The sequence below is a fragment of the Erpetoichthys calabaricus genome, chromosome 4, assembly GCF_900747795.2.
Source record: "Erpetoichthys calabaricus chromosome 4, fErpCal1.3, whole genome shotgun sequence".
NCBI lineage: Eukaryota > Metazoa > Chordata > Cladistia > Polypteriformes > Polypteridae > Erpetoichthys > Erpetoichthys calabaricus.
In genome coordinates, this window is record NC_041397.2 from 18,473,173 (window position 1) to 18,498,104 (window position 24,932).

A 24,932-nucleotide genomic window follows, 5' to 3' on the forward strand; every position below is an offset into this window, starting at 1 on the left:
TTAGACCTGGGTAGGGAGGCAGCCAGAGTATATCTCACATGGCATAGGGTGCAAGGCAGGAACAAACACTGGAGAGATAATAAAGATAATAATAATAAAGATAATTCTTTGCATTTATATAGCGCTTTTCTCACTACTCAAAGTGCTTAGCAATTGCAGGTTAAGGGCTGTGCTCAAGGGCCCAACAGAGCAGAGCCCCTTTGGCATTTTACGGGATTTGAACCGGCAACCTTCCTATTGCCAGAGCAGATCCCTAGCCTCAGAGCCAGCACTTCACCTAGAGAGGGCACCAGTCCATCACAGTGTGAACACACACACACACACACAAATTATGGCCAATTTAGTATCACCAATCCACCTAACCTGCTTGTCTTTGGATTGTAAGACGAAACGAAACACCCAAAGGAAATCAGCACAGACATGTGGAGAACATGCTGACTCCAGTCGCTGATGTGAACCCTTGTCTCCTTACTGTGAGGCAGTAGTGCTACCACTGCGCCACCCTATATTAAGTTGTTTGTTAGTATGATTGCCATATATTAAGTTGTTGATTCTTATTTAGCTTTCAGATTCTGGTATATACACCTGTGTGGCTGCAAGCTCCAGTGGAGAAACATCTTGGAGTTCCTTCCTTGAAGTACGAGGTAATGAACTCTGTCTCTTTTATTTCTATGTTTGTTTGAAGCAGAGGTCAAGAGATGAATGGGGTTTTACAGGATCAAATCTTCCTCTTGGAATCAAAGTGATGTTCCTTACTATTTTTTTCTTATTTGATAAAAACGAAAACCCCAACTCCTATTAAATCCAATAATGCATATTTCATTTCCAAGCTTGTAGTTAACACCAGCAACTCACCATTATTCAAACCAGAAGTTATTTTGTGTGTTTGGCAGTTGTTGTTTATTTATGTTGATTTACAAATCAAACAATTCTGACGTGATTAAAGTGCACATTGCAGACTTTCATTTAAGAGGATTTGCCTACATTTTGGTCACGCCATGGAGAAATGACAACATATTTTATTACAAACCCCCTCCCATTTAAGGGCACCATAACATGGGACAATTGGCGTCACTGGTGTTTGTGATTCCTCAGGTGGGTTACATTGCTTCATAAGATACCTCAGCTTCCTTCTACCCTTTGGAGACTGCAGTTGTTCAACATGAAGACAAGAGCTGTGCCAATGAAAGACAAAGAAGCCATTATGAGGCTGAAAAACAAGAATCAAGCCATTTGAGACATCAGTAAAACCTTAGGATGAACAAAATCAACTGTCTGGAATATCATGAAGTAGAAATTACCCACTGGTGAGCTCGGTAATCACAAAGGGATTGGTAGGCCAAGGAAGACCTCCACTGCTGATGACAGACGAATCCTCACTATGATAAAGAAAAAGCCCCAAATGCCTGTCTGACAGACTAGAAACAGTCTTCAGGGGGCCGATGCGTGTGTGTCAGAGATGACTATCAGCAGAAGACTTCATGAGCAAAAACACAGAGGACACTACTGCAAGTAGCAAACTACTAGTTGGCCACAAAAATAGGATAGCCAGATTGCTGTTTGAGAAAAAGGATGTAAAAGAGCCTGCAGAATTCTGGGAAAAGGCCTTGTGGACAGACAACACAAAGATACGAGACAAACACAGGACAGAAGCAGCCGAATGAATTCTGAGGTGTTCAGAGACATAGGCCTGTCTGCTCAAATCCAGCTAAATGCAACAGAGTGATGGCAAGAGCAAAATGTGGAGACAAAATGGAACTGCCCAAGAGCCAAAGCAGACCACCTCATCTGTTAAACATGGTGGTTCTGGGAGTGTTATGGCTTGGGCATGTATGGCTGCCACAGGTCCTGGCACACTTCTCTTCATTGATGATGGAACTGCTGACAGCAGTGGCACAATGAATTCTGAGGTGTGTAGAAACATCTGATCTGCTTAAGTTCCAGTAAAAGCCTCCAGACTCATAGGAGAGCACTTCAGCCTGCAACAAGATAATGATCCCACCATACAACACAGGAGTTTTTTCAAAGCTAAAAATTGTAAAAAAATCTTGAATGGCCAAGCCAGTTACCCGATTTTAAATCCAACTGAGCGGGCCTTCCATATGCTGAAGAGAAAACTTATGGGGACAAGCCCCCTAAACAAGCAGGAGCTGAAGATGGCTACATTAGAGGCTTGGCAGAGCATCACCTGAGAAGTTACATTACTGAGGGAATGCACAGACCACAAGTTCCCAATACTGTAAATATGTCGTCAGTAATAAATATCTTCATGATCTGAATCAAGTCTTTCTTTTATCTAAATTTATAGCATTTTCTTGAGCAATTTTTATTTTTTGAACATACAAATTGCATAATAATCTTGGTCAAGTTAAAATTAAACCTTAACCAAGTGAAGAACTTATTCTTTAATGCTTTCAAAGGCTAAAATAATAAAACTGTTAAAAACAAATAGCCAGGGGAGCTTCAATTGCTAAGTATCCACCTGATCATTGGCCTATTGTTTTCTCAACTATCACAGCTGCCAGTCTTCTTCAGAAAAGACTTTTGTTGGTATTTTTAAAGGGTTAAAGTTAATTTAACTAAATCACGGTACAGTGTATTGACTGCATGGATTTTTGTTTTACTTGTACATGCAGAATCTGGAGGAGCAACTATTAGCAAAACGTATGATGTGACAGAGCTGCCAGGACCGCCATCCAAACCCCAGGTTACAGATGTCACGAGGAATAGTGTGTCTTTATCTTGGCAAACAGGCTTGACAGGAGGCTCCCTGATCACATCTTACATCATTGAAGCATTCAGGTACTCGCGTCATTTAGAAAACTAGACTTTCAAAAATGGTTTTTGTGCATAGCTTATCTTTTACTTTTAGGGGAAAGTATATGGAATCAACTACAGTATATAATAAAATTATAAGGTCTGTATGTATGTGCCCTGTCCCTCAAAGCAATCTGATTGGTTAGTTTATCTTTGGTGTGACTGGTTAGTTTGGCTTTGGTCACCTGACTGAAAGATGAAGTGTGTGACATACAGTTAGGTCCATAAATATTTGGACAGAGACAACTTTTTTCTAATTTTGGTTCTGTACATTACCACAATGAATTTTAAATGAAACAACTCAGATGCAGTTGAAGTGCAGACTATCAGCTTTAATTCAGTGGGGTGAACAAAACGATTGCATAAAAATGTGAGGCAACTAAAGCATTTTTTGAACACAATCCCTTCATTTCAGGGGCTCAAAAGTAATTGGACAATTGACTCAAAGGCTATTTCATGGGCAGGTGTGGGCAAGTCCGTCATTATGTCATTATCAATTAAGCAGATAAAAGGCCTGGAGTTGATTTGTGGTGTGGTGCTTGCATGTGGAAGATTTTGCTGTGAACAGACAACATGCGGTCAAAGGAGCTCTCCATTCAGGTGAAAGAAGCCATCCTTAAGCTGCAAAAACAGAAAAAACCCATCCGAGAAATTGCTACAATATGACGAGTGGCAAAATCTACAGTTTGGTACATCCCGAGAAAGAAAGCAAGCACTGGTGAACTCAGCAACGCAAAAAGACCTGGACGTCCATGGAAGACAACAGTGGTGGATGATCGCAGAACCCCATAGTGAAGAGAAACCCCTTCACAACAGCCAACCAAGTGAACAACACTCTCCAGGGGGTAGGCGTATCGATATCCAAGTCTACCATAAAGAGAAGACTGCATGAAAGTAAATACAGAGGGTGCACTGCAAGGTGCAAGCCACTCATAAGCCTCAAGAATAGAAAGGCTAGATTGGACTTTTTTTCTAAAAAAGCCAGCACAGTTCTGGAAAAACAATCTTTGGACAGATGAAACCAAGATCAACCTCTACCAGAATGATGGCAAAAAAAGTATGGAGAAGGCGTGGAACAGCTCATTATCCAAAGCATAGCACATCATCTGTAAAACACGGTGGAGGCAGTGTGATGGCTTGGGCGTGCATGGCTGCCAATGGCACTGGGACACTAGTGTTTATTGATGATGTGACACAGGACAGGAGCAGCCGAATGAATTCTGAGGTGTTCAGAGACATACTGTCTGCTCAAATCCAGCTAAATGCAGTCAAATTGATTGGGCGGCGTTTCATGATACAGATGGACAATGACCCAAAACATACAGCCAAAGCAACCCAGGAGTTCATTAAAGCAAAGAAGTGGAAAATTCTTGAATGTCCAAGTCAGTCACCTGATCTTAACCCAATTGAGCAGGCATTTCACTTGTTGAAGACTAAACTTCAGACAGAAAGGCCCACAAACAAACAGCAACTGAAAGCCGCTGCAGTAAAGGCCTGGCAGAGCATTAAAAAGGAAGAAACTCAGCATCTGGTGATGTCCATGAGTTCAAGACTTCAGGCTGTCATTGCCAGGAAAGGGTTTTCAACCAAGTATTAGAAATGAACATTTGATTTCCAGTTATTTAATTTGTCCAATTACTTTTGAGCCCCTGAAATGAAGGGATTGTGTTCAAAAAATGCTTTAGTTGCCTCACATTTTTATGCAATCGTTTTGTTCACCCCACTGAATTAAAGCTGAAAGTCTGCACTTCAACTGCATCTGAGTTGTTTCATTTAAAATTCATTGTGGTAATGTACAGAACTAAAATTAGAAAAAAGTTGTCTCTGTCCAAATATTTATGGACCTAACTGTAGATAGATAGATAGATAGATAGATAGATAGATAGATAGATAGATAGATAGATAGATAGATAGATAGATAGATAGATATGAAAGGCACTATATAATAGATAGATAGATAGATAGATAGATAGATAGATAGATAGATAGATAGATAGATAGATAGATAGATAGATAGATAGATAGATAGATAGATAGATAGATAGATAGAACTTTATTTTTTATTTTATTTTTTTATTTTTTTACTGTAATATAACTGAAACCTTGAATGTTTTTTGTCTCTTTTGTAGTCAATCTGTGAGCAATAGCTGGCAAACCGTGGCTGATCACGTGAAGACGACACAATATACAGTTAAAGGTTTACGGCCAAATACAATCTACCTGTTCATGGTCAGGGCTGTAAACTCCCAAGGACTGAGTGATCCCAGTCCTATGTCTGATCCAGTACGCACCCAAGGTAATATTCTACTTTTGTATGATCTAGACTGAATGAAGAGATGTAAGAAGGACCTTTTTTAAATATCTTTAGTGCCTCTCAAATTATTATTTAATATTCTGTTTACTGTTTTGCTATATAAAAGAAAAGAAATGTTATGGCAGGTATGAGATTTTCAACTGTGAGTGCTTCCCAGGTATGATATAGAAATAATAGTGTAGTGCACCCGGGTCTGAACCTGAGGGCTTCAAGCTCCGCTGGTGGTCGATACCTGTCTGAGAAGGACAGGACTACCTGGAGAAGCCGGCATATAAGCAGCACCCTGACGATTATGTTAGAGCACTCTAGACTGCTCGAGTCCAATCTGAGTGTATGGTCACCAGCGAGCCTCACAGAGGTGGTAGATAGTGGGCATACGAGTTGCCTCTGAAGGCAGAGAATGACAGACAAAGGAATGAAGGAGCTGGGAGATGCCAGCAAAGTGTTCATTAAGTGCCATGTTTGTGAGCTCTAATCTTGGAGTTGCTTTTTCACCAGCTTCTCTGGTAGTCCATGCACAGTTGTGCGTGTGCATGAAATATAATATGTTTGTGGTTAGTAAAATAGTGGTGTGCCTTGGGATGGTTTTGGTTGCAAAATGTGTGCCACCACAGACAACAAAATGTTGGGAAACACTGGTCTAGAGGAAAATATAGTTGCCGTTCTGTTTGCTGTGAAAGTAAAGCAGTATAGCATTCCAAATTAACAATACAAAGCAGGATGAATTCTAAAATATAAATGCAATATTTGGCATTAAATAATAAAAAAATGAAAAAAAAAAAAGGATAACACCTTGGCACTTTCACAGAATCGACATGATTGCCACTATTGAAAGTGAAAAGTTCCCCAGACTGGAAAGAAACAATGAAAAAAAAAATTGAAGTTACATATCACGCCTATTATGATCAGCAGCCTTCGCCATAAGAAGAAAGAAGCAGTGTTACACAGCCAAAAAAAAAAAAAATCTCTATCTTTGAAAATTTCAATTTCCTTTTAATCTTATACTATCGCTTTTTTCTTTGTACCGTTTCCGCGTGTAGCACATTTCCTTTTCATTTTAGTATCTCAAATGGCTTTTCTTCCCTCAAGCACTTTTCTTCAGTACGCAATAATGCAAGAGATGCACTCTTCCTGTCTGCATGATAAGGCACTTCTTTCAGAACCAGATATACTCGTACTCCAGGCTGTCGTCTTAACTACTGGTTGTTCCACACTAAATCTACAAATTGAATAAATAACATATAAGGTTAAGGTATTAGCCAGTATACTGTATTAATGCATACGGAACACTGTATACAGCTTAAATTATATGAAAACGTTTAGGACGAAAAGGCCAAATAAGAAAAGAAAACATTCACTCTTAACCAACAGAGACCTTAACAGTCAAATGGCTGACAGTTCTTGACAGAAAATTTTTAATACTGTCAAATATGCCTTGATGTTGATCACATTTTGTCAGTTTGCCAGTCATTTTCTAACCTTGAGCGGTGGCTCTTAGGCAGTCGGCAAACATAAAGTTGCAGTTTTGAATCCCAGAAATACCAGAAGTGACTCTCTCCATTGGGCCCTTGAGCAAGACCCTTAACCCCCTGGGCATGATGCTAATGTGCATCCAGGTCCTCTGACTTACAGGGAAAACTTGAGGGTTGGTGGCAGGATTGGCACTCCAGCCACTGTAAAAAAAAACCTTACACTGTTCCAGTGTGGTGCTGAGTTGTCACCCGCTGCAACTCGTGTCTCAGTCCAAGTGGTTCATAATGTGGTGGGCGCAAGCTCCCAACCTCTTAGTCCTTAACAGGGTTGCATGGCGTGCCAGAGCCTATCCCAACTAGCAAAGGGCACAAGGCATTAACAAACCCTGAACAGGTCTCCAGTCCTTCAGAGGGTGAACACATACACACACATACTACAAACTCACAGTAAGGCCAATTTAGTATCGTCAATCCACCTAAAATGCATTTCTTTGGATTGTGGAAGGAAACCCGTACAGACACTTCTTCAGCAAGTTAAAATTTAAAGGTAACTGTAAATATCACACTTAAAATATGGTGCCCGTAACCTGCAATTCTGTTTGCACACAATCTTTTCAACTTTGTGTCTGATCCCATTGATCCCCTAATTGGAATAAGAAAGCAACTCACACAGTTTAAATTAGCACATTAGAGGCATCCATCCATCCATCCATCCATCCACCCATCCATTTTCCTAACCCAATTATCCAGATCAGGGTTGCATGGGGTGCCGGAGCATATCCAAAACCAGCAAAGGGCACAAGGTATTAACAAACCCTGAACAGGTCGCCAGTCCATTGCAGGGTGAACACATGCACACACATACTACAAACTCACATTAGGGACAATTTAGTATCGTCAATCCACCTAAACTGCATTTCTTTGGATTGTGGGAGGAAACCCACACAGAACAGATTCAGCAAGTTAAAATTTAAAGGTAACTTTAAATATCACACTTAAAATACAGTACCCGTACCCTAGTCAGAACAAGCAAGCAACTCACACAGTTTAAATTAGCACATTAGAGGCATCCGTCCATCCATCCATTTTCCCAACCCAATTATCCAGAGCATGGTTGCAGGGCAGCTGGAGCCTGCCCTAACAAGCATCTGCCGCAAGTCTGGAACAATGTCTGGATGGCGCACTAAGCCATCACAGAGCTACACACAGTCAGTCAGTCAGTCGTGGCTGTCCATCAAACCGATGACAACTCTCTCCATCCATTTGTCCATCTCTGTCACTCGCCTACCTGTTTGTACGCTGGTGAGAGAGCAGCTCAGTTCAGGAAAGGCAGACCCCAGGGCATGATGGATAGGTTAAATTGCCTCACAAGCAATGGGTCTGTTGTTGTTCGAAGTGATGGATTCCTTCGATCACGGTCCATCTCCAAAGTGCAGGATCCCCAGCAAATCTGAGCTGCCTATATGGAATGGAGCAGGCCTGGAGAGAACACTTCAAATAGTCCTTCCAGTGTTTCTTCAGGCCACCCCAAGGTTGAGTTCACAATACAGGACCATTCAAGGGAGTTGGGATTCATCCACATGAATAAGGTGCCACTAGGGCCAATTCAACATCACCAATCCACCTCAGCTGCATGTCTTTGGACTGTGGGAGGACACCCACACGGTTCTGTTCAATAAGGGCGCACACAAAAAGGCGAGCTTCAAAAGGGCGCAGTGAATAAAGGCAAACACAACAAAATTATTACAGAAAATTTATTAGATAAAGGCAATGATTGAACGTATAAAAAGGCGAAAGCAAGAATATTAAAACATCCAATTAATTAATGCATGAACTTCTAACGAACTATTTCTAAAGCTCTCTATATTTCATTGTTTTCTGCTCTTACTCATTGTTGTGTTACACTTGAAGCTATAGATTATGTGCAATGCCATGTAGATATTTTATTATTATCTACTATTATTATCTATCTATTATTATCTAAATTATCTATGAACGCCTTTATTCGCCGTGCTCAATTGAGGTCACCCTTTTGAAGCTCGCCTTTTTGTGCGCACCCTTATTGAAGAATACCCACCCACACAGACATGGGGAGAACATGAAATCTCAACGCAAGAAAGACCTGAGACACAAAACCACCATGCCACTTTCATCACATTTTGTTTTCAAATTATTATTGTGAGTGATAGGCATCAATATTTTTTTAAATTCTAGGAAAATTATTTATTAAAAATCAAAATCACCCATGAGCTTGAATGTGATCTTACATAAAAGAAGACAGCCATTTTATAGTCATATTTATGATATAGATGTACCCCATTGAATTGAATCATAAAGTGGATTCAGAAAATATCCAGACCCTTTCACTTTTTTAACATTTTGTTATGTTGCAGCCTTGTGTTAAAATCATTTAAATTCACTTTTTCCTCACAATGCTCAATACCCCAGAATAGCAAATGTATTAAAAGTAAAACGCTGAAATGTCTTTTTGACACAGTTATTCAGACTCTATACTCTTCTTCTGTATGAAGTGACAAAACTTTGCACGCCTGGATTTGAGGATTTTCTGCCATTCTTCTCTGCAGATCCCCTCAGTCCCCTCTATCAGGTTGGCTGGAGATCTTCTGTGGACAGCTATCTGTAGGTCTCCTCGGAGATGTTCGATTGAGTTCAAGTCGAGCCTTTGTTTGGCCACTCAAGAACATTCATGGAGTTGTCCCTAAGCCACTCCTGTGTTGTCTTTTATTTGTGCTTAGAGTCATTGTCCTATTGGAAGGTGAACCTTCAGCCCGGCCTGAGGTTCAGAGCTCTCTGAAACAGGTTTTCATTAAGGACTATCTCTGTAATTTGCTCCGTTCAGCTTTATCTCAACACTGACTAGTTTACCAATTGCTCAGTTTGACTGGGTGGCCATCTCTAGGAAGAGTAATGATTGGTCCAAGAGTTATGAAAGCAGCTGTGCTCTTGGGAACCTTCAATACTGTATGAATTTTTTGTAACCTTCCCCAGATCTGTGTCTCAAAACAGTCCTGTCTCAAAGTTCTGCAGGCTATTCCTTTGGCTTCATGGCTTGGTTTTGCTCTGATACACATTGTCAGCTGTGGCACCTTCTATAGACAGGTGTGTGCCTTTACTAATCATGTCCAGTCAGTTAAAATAGATGGTATTGGTAGGGTTTGGTAAGCATTTGGATGCATCACAGGGAGAGCACACTCACACACAAACACACACTAGGACTAATTTAGCAATGCCAATTCACCTAACCTGCTCAGTTTTGGGGTGGCATATAAACCTGAAACTGTTTTATGTAAGAAGTTCCGAATTGATGATAAGATGTATTCCAAAAACTTTTAGTCTATCTAATTAATTTGTAAATCTACAAAGATACAGGGTGTGTTATGGGTTATACCATTTCTCTGTATGCTGATAGGTGCAAACTAATGTATTTCTTAACTGCATTATGAAAATGAACCTAGCTTATGTAAGACCATTTATGGGAAAGAGTAGTGGAAGCTAGGTTAAGAACGGAGGTGGTGCAGCAGAATGGTTTCAGCAGTGAGCAGCAGAATGGTTTCATGTCAAGAAAGAGCACCACAGATGTGATGTTTGCTCTGAGGGTGTTAATGGAGAAGTTTAGAGAAGGCCTGAAGGTATTGCATTGTGTCTTTGTGGACCTGGAGAAAGTATATGACAGGGTGCCTCGAGAGGAGCTGTGGTATTGTATGAGGAAGTCGGGAGTGGCAGAGAAGTACGTAAGAGTTGTACAGGATATGTACGAGGGAAGTGTGACCATGGTGAGGTCTGCGGTAGGAGCGACGGATGTATTCAACGTAGAGATGGGATTACATTAGGGCTCTGAGCCCTTTCTTGTTTGCAATGGTGATGGACAGGTTGACAGACGAGATTAGACAGGAGCCCCCGTGGACTATGATCTTTGCTGATGACATTGTGATCTGTAGTGAGAGTAGGGAGAAAGTTGAGGAGACCCTGGAGAGGTGGAGATATGCTCTAGAGAGGAGAGGAATGAAGGTCAGTTGGACAACCAAGGCAGAATACATGTGTGTAAATGAGAGGGAGGTCAGTGGAATGGTGAGGATGCAGGGAGTAGAGTTGGTACAGAGTAACAGGGATTGTGGAAGAGAGGTGAAAAAGGGAGTGCAGGCAGGTTGGAATGGGTGGAGAAGAATGTCAGGAGTGATTTGTGACAGATGGGTACCAGCAAGAGTGAAAGGGAAGGTCTACAGGACGGTAGTGAGACCAGCTATGTTATAGTCCTCACAGGTGGCGCAGTGGTAGTGCTTCTGCTTTGCAGTAAGGAGAGTGTGGAAGATTGTGGGTTCGCTTCCCAGTTCCTCCCTGTGTGGATAGTGTTTTGAGTACTGAGAAAAGCGCTATATAAATGTAATGAATTATTATTATTATATGGGTTGGAGACAGTAGCACTGACTAGAAAGCAGGAGACAGAGCTGGAGGTGGCAGAGTTAAAGATGCTAAGATTTGCATTGGGTGTGATGAGGATGGACAGGATTAGAAATGATGACAATAGAGGGTCAGCTCAAGTTTGACAGTTTAAAGACAAAGTCAGAGAGGCGAGATTGCGTTGGTTTGGACATGTGCAGAGGAGAGATGCTGAGTATATTGGGAGAAGGATGTTAAGGATAGAGCTGCCCAAGCTTTTCCTAGATGGTCTCCCACCCAAGAACTGGGTGGGCCCAAACATGCTTAGCTTCAGGTGGATGATGTGCTCTAAAGTGCGTGTGGTATGGCTGATATACTCTCCCATGGTACAGTATGTATGCTGAACTCACCTTGCTGATATTCCATTGAGTCAAGTGTTATAATAAATGACATCCAATTCCTGACTCACCTCAATGGTGATCTTGACTGTTATTTAAGAGTAATTAAAAAGAATTTCCACAATGCTTACACCATTCTAAAGACCCACCACATACCTTGATTGACAATTCTAGTTTAAAACTCCAAAATAACATCTGGTGTGGGATTCAAACCCAGAATGCTGGCAATAACCGTTCAGCCCGCCTTTTTCAAGTTTAGTAAAACTGAAAATATAGGGAATCCAAGAGCCAAGTTTATATTTTCATAAAGCAGCATGAATCACAGTTTAGCAAGGTCAAAATTTAAAATTAAATTAAAATTTATATCAGTCGTTCTCAGCTTTCTAATATTTCTCTAAGGAAAGGTGATCAAATGGCATGTGTTTATCGTGATGCAGCCCCTTATCGTGTTGATAGCATTTTCTTTAAAACTCATTCCTTATACTACAAATAAGTGCACAAAATACAATCTGGCTGAATACATTTTACATTTCACATTTTTTTTAAATTATGTTCTTGCATGACCACAAAAGGATATCCATGATATAAGCCTGCAGCAGAATATGCAAAGTGGATTGTTGTAGCGTTTTCTGCCTCAAATGGTATACACAAAGCCCTGGAAGACATTCAGGCCAGCCATTTCAGTTGCATCCGTAAGCAGTTTTCTAACTGTGATTGACTGTGATAGTTTGCCTTCTGTTCACTATGTGAAAAATCCAGCATGCAGTTTCCCTTGCAATAAAAGAAAAGAAAAACGCCTTCTGCAAGGGTCCTAAATGACTCTGTAAGGTGGTTGCACATGCAGTTCTTAGAATCACTCTACATTTAATTGCTTTAACTTGTAAATTTATTGTTTAATTTCTACTTTAGTTAGTTTGCTAAAACATTTATGGTTAGTCTCAACATGTCATACCTCCGTTTCACATTTTTGGAAGCTACTCATCTATTTTCGGATGCAGTGGTGTCCTGGTGGGCCAGCATTGGCTGCAGGTTTTCATTCTAACCATCTTCTTAATTAGTGAGCTGCCGTTTTTGCTGCTGATTAACTTGCTGTGCCTCAGTTTTAATTGACGTGACTCCGACCCTCCGACTTTCCTTAATGAGAAGCCAAACAATAAAGAGACACAAAACAAATCGCCACATGACCAGCTAACCTGAAAATAAAGAAAGATAGATAGATAGATAGATAGATAGATAGATAGATAGATAGATAGATAGATAGATAGATAGATAGATAGATAGATAGATAGATAGATAGATAGATAGATAGATAGATAGATAGATAGATAGATAGATAGATAGATAGATACTTTATTAATCCCAATGGGAAATTCACATTTTTAGAAGCAGCATACTGATACAATAAATAATATTAAATTAAAGAATGATAATAATGCAGGTGAGAAAAAGACAATGACTTTGTATAATGTTAAATGTTAACGTTTACCCCCCCCGGGTGGAATTGAAGAGTCGCTTAGTTTGGGGGAGGAACGATCTCCTCAATCTGTCAGTGGAGCAGGACAGTGACAGCAGTCTGTCGCTGAAGCTGCTCTTCTGTCTGGAGATGATACTATTTAGTGGATGCAGTGGATTCTCCATAATTGATAGGAGCCTGCTGAGCGCCCGTCGCTCTGCCACAGTTGTTAAACTGTCCAGCTCCATGCCAACAATAGAGCCTGCCTTCTTCACCAGTTTGTCCAGGCGTGAGGTGTCTTTCCTCTTAATGCTGCCTCCCCAGCACACCACCGCGTAGAAGAGGGCGCTCGCCACAACTGTCTGATAGAACATCTGCAGCATCTTATTGCAGATGTTGAAGGACGCCAGCCTTCTAAAGAAGTATAACCGGCTCTGTCCTTTCTTGCACAGCGCATCAGTATTGGCAGTCCAGTCTAATTTATCATCCAGCTGCACTCCCAGATATTTATAGGTCTGCACCATCTGCACACAGTCACCTTTGATGATCACGGGGTCCATGAGGGGTCTGGGCCTCCTAAAATCCACCACCAGCTCCTTGGTTTCGCTGGTGTTCAGTTGTAGGTGGTTTGAGTCGCACCATTTAACAAAGTCATTGATTAGGTCCCTGTACTCATCCTCCAGCCTATTCCTGATGCAGCCCACGATAGCAGTGTCATCAGCGAACTTTTGCACATGGCAGGACTCCGAGTTGTATTGGAAGTCCGATATATATAGGCTGAACAGGACCGGAGAAAGTACAGTCCCCTGTGGCGCTCCTGTGTTGCTGACCACAATGTCAGACGTGCAGTTCCCAAGACGCACATACTGAGGTCTATCTTTAAGATAGTCCACGATCCATGCCACTAGGTATGAATCTAATCCCATCTCTGTCAGCTTGTCCCTAAGGAGCAGAGTTTGGATTGTGTTGAAGGCACTAGAGAAGTCTAGAAACATAATTCTTACAGCACCACTGCCTCTGTCCAAGTGAGAGAGGGATCGATGTAGCATATAGATGATGGCATCCTCCGCTCCCACCTTCTCCTGATATGCAAACTGCAGAGGGTCAAGGGCGTGTTGAACCTGTGGCCTAAGGTGGTGAAGCAGCAGCCTCTCCATGGTCTTCATCACATGTGATGTCAGAGCAACAGGCCGAAAATCATTCAGCTCACTAGGATGTGATACCTTTGGGACTGGGGTGAAACAAGATGTTTTCCAAAGCCTCGGGACTCTCCCCTGTTCCAGGCTCAGGTTGAAGGTCTTTGTCATGTTGGTCTGCTCAAGTCACCAAAACATCTTGACGGTGGTCTTAGATAAAACAGAAAATCAACAGTCTGGTGTGGTAGAACAAGAGAAGCAACAAGTCCTCATATTCAATAACGGCTTTAATTAACAGCAAGAATCGGCTTCTCATTAAGAAACTGGTTGGAGTGAAATTGGTTGGAATTTGACATTCCAGTTTAGCTGGTCATCTGTTGGCTCATTTCACATGTCATTTCTGTTTGGCTGCCATTTAATTAAGAAACAAATCGATTCAGAGGACCACATCCTTAAAAACAGGGCTATTCAAATGAAGGGAAAAGGAGTTAATTAACAGTGAAAACTGCACACTAGTTAGGAAAAGGGTTAGAATGAAAACCTGTAGCCACTGCGGCCCACCAGGACTGCAGTTGGACACTTCTGTTCTACAGGGTTGCAGGAAATAGCAGCCTATCTTCAAATGGTGGTACTTTACTTGACAGACTCGTTCTCACACCTACTAATAGGTACTCTAACTTAGTCATCGGTTAATCTAATACATCTTTAAAATGTACAATGAAATCTGAATTTCCAGAGAAAACTCATGCGAGCGCAGGGAGAATGTAAAAATACCACACAGACAGTGACTTGCCCAAAAAGCTAACTCAGGTGCTACAGTGGCTGCGCCCTATGCTTGAAGGGATTGCGGTCCCAGCAACCCTCTCATGACCCTGGTCTAGATTAAGCAGGTTACAAAATGACGATGACGAGATATTTTAAGTTGTCAGTATGATTATAGTGTTCAAGAGCAGTATGGAGACCCGAGGATACAACTGGCCTGAATCCAGTGGTGTACTTCCTTGAATGGATGAGTGAGATGAATCTGAGCTACCATGCCACCTATCTATGGAATTCAAGAATTCATATAATATGGAAAAAATCTATTTGCATACACTTGTTTTATTTCTCTTCTGTCTGCTTTTCTTCTAGACATCAGTCCACCAGCTCAGGGAGTGGATCACAGACATGTGCAGAAAGAACTTGGAGAAGTGATTGTCCGCCTGCATAACCCCGTTGTCCTTAGTCCGACAACCATTCAAGTGACATGGACGGTAAGATAATGCTTAGGGGAAATTGTTACATTAACCTTATGCTACAATCATTTACATTTATATTCCCCTTATTTAATAATTCTGCAAATTATTACAAATAAAAAAACTGAAATAGCCGATTGATGCAAGTATTCAAACCTTTTACTTGACACCCCTTAGGTAATGTTTCCAGCCTGGGGTCTCCTTGGGTCTGACGTGACAGACTTCATATAGCTGGCTTTTGGGATATCCCACCATTCTTCTCTGCAGATGTTCTCAAGCACTGTCAGGCTGGACAGCTGTTTTCAGGGATGTTCAACTTCAACCACTTTACTGTCATTGTATAACACAGTGAAATTACTTTCATGACAACCTCAAAGGTGTATTTAAAGAACAGAATAAAAATGACACTTTAAAAACAGAATTAAAAAAAAGAAGAAAAAGGAGAAAATAGGATAGATAGATAGATAGATAGATAGATAGATAGATAGATAGATAGATAGATAGATAGATAGATAGATAGATAGATAGATAGATAGATAGATAGATAGATAGATAGATAGATAGATAGATAGATAGATAGATACTTTATTAATCCCAATGGGAAATTCACATTCTTCAGCAGCAGCATACTGATACAATAAATAATATTAAATTAAAGAATGATAATAATACAGGTGAAAAAAACAGACAATAACTATGTATAATGTTAAATATTAACGTTTACCCCCCCCTGGTGGAATTAAAGAGTCGCATAGTTTGGGGGAGGAACGATCTCCTCAATCTGTCTGTGGAGCAGGACAGTAGTCCTACAAAGTATGTCAAATATTTTCAAATATGTTGTATACAGCAAATTATTGTTGCCCAATGTACAGCAGCATAAATTGTTATTGCACCTGTTAATGAATAGTATATTTCACATTATATATTGTACTATATTACACAAACCAGCAACAGCAATCGCATAACACCAGTTCTGCTTCAACTCCCCTGGCTCCCTGTGTCTTACAGGACTGAATATAAAATTCTGTTATTAACCTACAAATCTTTCAATGGCCTCGCACTGGATTTTTTTATTTTCACATATTTATGTGTGTATTTTGAATGTGATAAAATTAGTTTCTCTCACCAGATTGCAGTTATACAGAATAAATAAACCTGGATGACAAATAAGACAATTACAGTGCTACTATTCCGCTCATCTTGTGTTTCTTTTGGAAAGAACCAGTTTAGTATGAAAAGCTAAATTCAGACTTACAGCCTCACAGTAAGGGTAGCAGAAGCTTCTACTTTTCCAACCCGATTCTCAGCCACACAGGTGTAGGTACCTTCATCACTACTGGATGTTTTTTTAATTCGGAGAATATAATCGTCCTTGATGTCATATCTGCAAAGAAGGAGAAAATATTGCATAAAGTTTACAACTAGAAACTTTTCAAGACATTCTGAAAGCACAATAATTGATCATACAAGCAACATTCCCAGTAATACTGAATTAAAAATGCTTTGCCTCCACTGGCTCCCTGTGTCTTACAGGACTGAATCTAAAATTCTATTAATAATCTACAAAGCTTTAAATGGCTCTGCACCGGACTACATCAGTGACCTTCTCCATCACTCTGCTCCTGTTCACTCACTAAGGTCCTCTAATTCTGGCCATCATGTTGTGCCCCACACTAACCTGCACTCTGTGGGTAACTTGGTGTTCAGTTATATAGTGCTCAGACTTTGGAATGACCTCCCGAAATTAATGAGATCGGCTGACTCCATTCATTCTTTTAAAAAACAACTGAAAACTCATTTGTTTGGAAAGGCCTTTAACTTAACCTGACATTAGGCCTCCTCTTTCAGTCTTTCTCTCTGCCCGGATGCTCAGGAGAATGTGTGTGTGTTTGTGTGTGTGTGTGCATTATACCACAAATTATGTTATTTGCTAGGCTTTTGTTTAGTATTGAATCTAGTATTTTACTCTGGTTTATTGTCATTTATTCTATTTAATGCCTTTGTATGTCCTGTATCTGTCTGTTTTAGTGTTCTATTCAGGAAACATCTGTATGCAATGTTACATATACCTGCTGTTTCATTATGAGACTCTGTGAAGCACCTTTAGCATGGGAAAGATGCTATATAAATAAAGTTTATTATTATTAGTAGTAGTAGTAGTGGTAGTAGTATATTGCACGATACCAATATAGCATATATTTAATTAAAAATTATCTCAGACTGAGGAGTTTCAGAGTTCAGAATGCTTATGGCAGATGGGATGAAGCTTATTTTTAGTCTGTTTGTGCGTATACGGATTGGCAGGGGTGTCAAACTCTGGTCTTAGAGGGCAGCAGTGGCTGCAGGTTTTCATTCTTACCGTCTTCTTAATTAGTGACCAGTTTTTACTGCTACTTACTTCTTTTAATTAGCTTGGCTCAGGCCCCTTTGTTGTTTCTTTTTCCTTAATCATCAGCTAAACAATAATGAGACACAAAACAAGCCACCACATGACCAGCTCATCTGTTCCCATCACATAATATTGGAAAGTAAAGAATGGTTATGGTCTCGGTAAGGTTGATCTTTCAGGTCACTGAAACATTTTGACGGTGTTCTTAGAAAGAACAGAAAATCAAAAGTTTTGGAAATGTCTGCTGTGGCAGAATGAGAGCACCAACAAGCTGTGGAATTTAATAATGGGTTTAATTAACAGCAAGAATCAGCTTCTCATTAAGGAACTGGTTGGATTTCTGGCAGGTTTTCATTCTAACCATCTTCTTAATTAGTGAGCTGCCGTTTTTGCTGCTGATTAACTTGCTGTGCCTCAGTTTTAATTGACGTGACTCAGACCCCTTAGTTGTTTCTTTTTCCTTAATGAGAAGCCAAACAATAACGAGACACAAAACAAGTCGCCACATGACCAGCTAACCTGAAAATAAAGAAAGGTGAAGGTCTTTGTCATGTTGGTCTGCTCAGGTCACCAAAACATCTTGACGGTGGTCTTAGATAAAACAGAAAATCAACAGTCTGGTGTGGTAGAACAAGAGCAATAACATCTCCTGACATTCAATAACGGCTTTAATTAACAGCAAGAATTGGCTTCTCATTAAGAAACTGGTTGGAGTGAAATTGGTTGGAATTTGACATTCCAGTTTAGGTGGTGATCTGTTGGCTCGTTTCACATCTCATTTCTGTTTGGTTGCCATTTAATGAAGAAACAAATCAATTCAGGGGACTGAGTCGTTAAAAACAGGGCTATTAAAATGATGAGAGAAAAGTTAATTAGCAGTGAAAACTGGTCACTGATTAGGAAAAGGGTTAGAATGAAAACCTGTAGCCACTGCGGCCCTCCAGGCCCGGAGTTCGACACTCCTGATCTAGTGTTTGTTTGGATGTGTTGTCTTGTCACCCTCATATGGACTGGCACCCTCTGTCCAGGGTTTATTCCTTGCTTGTGCCCTATGCTCCAGCATCCCCTGCAGCCCTGGTCTGGATTAAATGGGTTAGAAAATGACAATGAAGAGGTACTTTAAGTTGTCAGTAGAATTATAGTGTTCAAGAGCAGCATTGTGGCCCAAGAATACAACTGACCTGAATCCAGTGGTGGGCTTCCTTGATTGGATGAGTGAGACGAGGCCCATTGTTGATGTGTTTTCTGAACTCTGAACTGGTCCAGTTGAGTCGGCATGACTTGTAGCAGACCGTCCTCCCAAACAGCAAAGGCTCCTGTCTTGTAATCAATGCACTTGAGATGAGTAACCAGAGAGACACATTCATCATTTTTATCTTGGATGTTTATGGTTTGCATTGGAATGAAAAGATTTAAAAAACGATTGAATGAATTATATGTAAATTTGTGCCTTAAAGACCGTGTTATAACAGGATACTACCAATAAGACAAGATGCACAAAATGAGTCCTATGTATGCCCACATTATTCTCTGTTTCCGTATTTAATGAGTCATGTTTATAGGACTTAAACAAGTGCCGTGTAGCTGTCAATGTGAAAAATGGCAACAAGTTATTATCATGAAAAAGTACAGTGAGGTAATCAATGGTATCTTTCTGACAAACCATGGTGAGCAAAAAGTCCTTAAATCTCGAAAACATTCAATTAATGAAAGCCAAACATGAATAAAAACAATTTTGCTGATTTACAGACTCTTTTCATCTGTAAACAGCTGCTTAATGTCCTCCTTAAAAAGCACAGCTCACTTCCTTCAGTGTTAACAAGCTATTACTGTGACTTATGGGCCTCCTTTGGTGCATAAATTAATGCTTGCTTGGAGTAAATGGAAACAAGTTTACTGAACGGACACTTTCCATTTACACACCAGAAGACTTTGGATTTTTTATCTTATCCTACCTTACTTGGGCTTTTTTTTGTGTGTGCTTTTCAAGCATTTTAATGTCATTTTGCAAGCACCTTTGAAGCGTTTTTCAGACTATTTTGAAGCGTTTTTCAAACATTTTTCCAGTGGTTTTAAAGAAGCATTTCCCAAGGGAAATGATCCGCATCTTTTCCGTTTTGACACTTGTGAGGTGTTGTCTTGTTGTGAAGTGATTGTTGTGCTTTATGACTTTATTGCTTTTAATCTTGGTGATCACAGTACTGAAGAGCAGGTGTTGTCAGCATCATGATCACACATATCGGGTTCACCCTGTTCTGCGGGAAAGGGAGTCAAGAGGACAATTCTAGGATTCCAGGATTGCACATGGGTATAAATAAGCACGTAAGCACCTAAAGTAGTTGTATATGAAAAAAAAAATAATAATCATTGCGTTATTTTACAAAAAAGTTGCTTGCTGTAGTCGGTGCAACATCGTGCAACTAACGACTAGTGAGAAAGTGGTTATTGTGCACAGTAGTATTCAATTCAAAAGAAATGAACATACATTGCATTCAGGTATAATCAGATAGACCACAATAAAGAGTTAGTGCACCAACCCGGTGACCGTGTGTAATTGTGTCAAATTAATGCATGTAATAATCGTGGAGACGTCTTTTCAGATGCAAGTTCTCAAAATGAAATGTCTCAAGATGGCAGATCTTCCAGTCTTAAATCCTTCTGCCTGGAACTGGAGGGTCTAGGTGGACTGACGATGGAAGTGACATTAGTGGTGTTGCAGTTTTCAGTCTTCCAGTCTGCAGAGAAAGGCATTAGGACACAGTGCCAACACCTGGAGTGATGGGGAATTACAGTCATCAGAGCCATTAAGTTGTCCCCTATGCACCATGCATGTGACAATGGGACAAGGAGCAAATTTAATCTGCCCAGTTTAGGGTCACTGGGAAACCAGTGATTATCGCAGCAACAGTGGGTGTAAGGCAAAAAGCGCATAGGATGCATGGTGTGCCAATCATTATCAGGGCTCAAACACACAGCCAAGCAGAAAAGAGTAGGCTGTGTGTGCAGACAGAAATGTATTAATAAAGTATCTGTTAAGCTTTAATCTATCCATCCATCCATTTTCCAACCCGCTCAATCCGAACACAGGGTCACGGGGGTCTGCTGGAGCCAATCCCAGCCAACACAGGGCACAAGGCAAGAACCAATCCTGGGCAGGGTGCCAACCCACCGCAGGACAAGCTTTAATCTAGTGATTTGCTAAAAATATTTTAAAACAGTGGAATCTGGTGACGTGGCAGCACGGTGGCACAGTGGGTGGCACTGCTGCCTCTCAGTTGGGGGACCTGGGTTCGCTTCCCGGGTCCTCCCTGCGTGGAGTTTGCATGTTCTCCCCATGTCTGCATGGGTTTCCTCCCACAGTCCAAAGACATGCAGGTTAGGTGGATTGGCGATTCTAAATTGGCCCTAGTGTGTGCTTGGTGTGTGGGTGTGTTTGTGTGTGTCCTGCGGTGGGTTGGCACCCTGCCCGGGATTTGTTCCTGCCTTGTGCCCTGTGTTGGCTGGGATTGGCTCCAGCAGACCCCCGTGACCCTGTGTTTGGATTGAGCAGGTTGGAAATGGATGGATGGATGGAATCTGGTGACACAGCAGCCAGTGTTTAATTGGGAGTTCGGATCGGGGATGGATGTTATTTACTTCATGAAGGACTAAACATATTTTCTCAATGGGGAAGTATCACTAACACATTTTAAGTATTTAGAGTTAAAACAGGTAATAATACTCAGAAAAACATGCTCAATAATACCGATCAATCCAGAAATACACGGGCACACCCTTATGGCCCTGTGAGGAAGAGCTCTGAGCTACCACACTGCCTGTTTGTTAAAACATCGACACTAAACTGTAGCCTGATTAAAACAAAACGTATACCTTACCTGTCTCCTTTCCTCTTCACTCTGTACACCTCGGACAATAAATATAACATCAGGTCATGTCACTTGCAGAAATTCGATCTAACAGTAATGACACTGCTGCTGTGACTACAACTTGGATACACCAAGTACAATGAGTGGAAACGTGAAAACACTGGCTGCTCCATGGTATAAACCAGTGGTTCTCAAACTGTGGGGCAGGCCTTCCTAGAGGGGCGCGAAGTAACAAAAAGGGGGTCGCGAAGATGTGAAAAAAAGAAAACAAGAATCGAAAATATGACAAATACATCTATTGAAACCAAAACAAATTAACTTAAACTACATTTTGATATTAGAAAAATAAATCTAGAGTTAGATAAATGTCGATAAAAGTTAAGTAGGTATAATAAAATATGCATCTATGATATATCATTAATTAAAAAAGAACAAATTGGTATTAGTGGACTCCTTTCAAAAAACATTACGGGGGGCGCGATTAAAACTGTTATGAAAACTCAGATCGCAAATACTTAAAAGGTTGAGAAACGCTGGCATAAACCACAAATGTATTTTTGCCTCCTCTTCATATAAAACTTGGAATGATGAAACATTTTACGAAAGTGATGAACAAAGAAGGTAAATGATATAAATATTAGAAACAGTCGTTTTCATGAATATCTGATACGAAGATTAAGAAAAGGCATTTTTGTTGGTGAACAAATCAGACACGTCATGAGTGACAAACGGATTGAAAAACTGCTAGTGGGGCCACAAAGAAATCGCATGGAAGGCAATAGAAGGATGTCGCTGAGAATTTTCACACCAAATGATGGTGATGCTTCAAGTATACAAAACTATGAAGTGCAACATGTCACCAAGGATTTGTTTTCTGCATTGACACTTGGACTTCTTCCCTGCTAATGTTGGTGCAGTCGATAATGAAGATGATGAAAGGTTTCTAGAGGACATTGCAACGATGGAAAAGCAATATCAGGACAAGCAGAATCCATCAATCAACACTAGCCAACCATTGTTGGACACTTTAACGATAAACATCAGATGCTGAGTACGATCTAAGATCAACAGCAAAACATTTTCAGCTCAAGTGAATTACTGCAATGTGTCAGCAGCATTAAGCGATTAAACACACTAACTTCAATGAAAGTTCATTTCATGTTTCCCCAAATTCCCTATGTGATACAGTCAATCTGAAATTATATTTATGTTTAGCTTCAAGTTGTCTATCATAATCACTAAACACTTTTTAGGAAGCAAAACCTTTAGAAAAAATTGTTATCAAGTGTTTTGGAAAGTCTTCATTCTTTGCGTTTTCTAAATTGGCATAATGTTAAAGAGGGCGTGCTGGTAAGGGAGTAAGTTTAAATTAATTTTAAAAAATCCTTTTGTAGTATCAATAGTGGATTGTAATAATTTTATTAACTCATACTTGTGAAAGAACCAAAAAAATTAGCTCAAGGTTTATAAAAAAATCCACCCACCTAAGAAAAGTAAAACCCCAAGCCAATGTCCTTCTGGTGCGTTGTATCAGTCACTGGACACACGCCCGACAGCTCAACTCTTTTGGATAGTACTGACGCTTTCTTTATCTTCAGTTTTGCAATTGAAGCGAGTGCTAACTAGTTGAATTATGGCAATATCAATTTACTTTTGTAATTGAGTATTTTTCACATCAAAGCAGAATTCTGCATCAACATGATTTTAGGTTTCTAACTTGACTGCAGGGCGGCAATCAGCCAGGCTTCTTTCCTGAACCTGTTCAAAAGCCTTGGTGCTTGACAGATGCTTAAAAATTGAAACTGGTTTAGAGTATGGAGCAGAATTGATTTGTTGAGTGTCGATGTCTTTGTCACTGATATGTGCAAAGAAGGAATAAATAACACACTTCCTCCCAGATGTCATTCTGTTTATAATATTTCCCTGATGATAACTTTATGGGTAATTAGCCATTTAGCAGTTCTCGTACGGTCCTTGTATTTTCCAATTCCTTTTTGTCTGTCAAATGTTTGGAAGTGGATTAGCTAGCAATGAGGAAAGCAGAATGTGATTAATTTTCTGCTGAGCTTACCTCGGCGTAAATTGAAGCAATCATAAGATTGTATCTTTGTATTAAGAAATGATGGAGAAAAGGAGCACACAAAAAAAACTAACACATAACAGATCTTACATAAATTATGCAGGATGTGAAATCAAGCATAGCTGAATTAGTAACAGGCCATTTAATACGGTCATCTAACTTAATTGGTCATGTGCATTACTGACAAGTGGAAAAACTTCAAAGGACTTGCCTTACATTATACTTTGCTGTTTTTGCAGGTGGACCGGCAATCTCAGTTTATCCAGGGGTATCGGGTGATGTACCGGCAAACCTCTGGCCTTCCTTCACCTTCCAGCTGGCAGAGTTCAGATGTAAAGATCCCAACTGAGAGAAGCACGGTTTTGTCCAACCTTAAGAAAGGCATTGCATACGAGATCAAAGTACGACCGTATTTTAATGAGTTCCAGGGTATGGATAGTGAATCCAAATCTGCGCGGACAACTGAAGAAGGTATGAACTAATCACTTCCCACAAAAACAGAGAAAATGTTCATTATTATTGGATGACACTTTAGAATGTGGGCTACCCAGGTGCATCAGGTGTCTAAGGTGCAGGTGGGCTACCCAGGTAGGAGACTTTCTTTGGCCTAAGTAAAACAAAGTACCAATGGCAACTCATTAGCTTTGGGGCACCATATGTTTCATCTACTAGTCGTTTAGTGCGTTGTAAGGTGATCGTAACAAACACTGGTTTTGGTGTTAGTATGACTTACAAAACACCAGTGACAAAGAATTAGAATATCTATAGTATATATATATTCATGGCATTCGTAGTCTGAATCACAATCTGATTGTATGAATGGTTACCTACCAGGTAACGCTTGTGGTTGGTCAGCAAGTCGGCTAACATCCGCCACGGTGCCCTCTTTCAGTTGCAAGAAGCAGATCATAGAATGGTTGAAATAGTTTTACTGTCATATAATGCAAAGAGTACGCGACACGTGTTTCGCCCTAATTCTGGGCTCATCAGGCGTACACACTCACTGCATCCCCTCTCGGGAATCGAACCTCGAACGTCAGCACCAGAGGCGAAGCCCCTAACGCTGCGTTACGGCGTGTGATTCGTTCATTTGACAGCATGTAGATTATCTGCTTCTCGCAACTGAAAGAGGGCACTGTGGCGAATGTTAGCCGACTTGATGACCAACCACAAGCGTTACCTGGTAGGTAACCACCCGTACAATCAGATTGTGATTCAGACTACGAATGCCATGAATGTAATTACCCCAATCTACATGCTGTCAAATGAACGAACCACACGCCGCAGCGTTATGGGCTTCGCCTCTGGCGCTGACATTCAAGGTTCAATTCCAGAGAGGGGATGCAGTGAGTGTGTACGCCTGATGAGCCCAGA

At 40.5% G+C, this 24,932-nt stretch overlaps 1 protein-coding gene across 5 annotated transcripts in view; it reads left to right on the forward strand.

The window, feature by feature from the left end:
- robo2 (roundabout, axon guidance receptor, homolog 2 (Drosophila)) overlaps positions 1-24,932 on the forward strand; it is an 837,757-nt gene that overhangs the window by 648,891 nt on the left and 163,934 nt on the right. For all 5 annotated transcript variants that reach the window (XM_051926308.1, XM_051926309.1, XM_051926310.1 and 2 more), the window contains exons 10-14: positions 563-644; positions 2,637-2,802; positions 4,947-5,113; positions 15,120-15,241; positions 23,798-24,029. In XM_051926308.1, the coding sequence (XP_051782268.1) occupies positions 563-644; positions 2,637-2,802; positions 4,947-5,113; positions 15,120-15,241; positions 23,798-24,029 (769 nt within the window). The remainder of the gene's footprint in view (positions 1-562; positions 645-2,636; positions 2,803-4,946; positions 5,114-15,119; positions 15,242-23,797; positions 24,030-24,932) is intronic.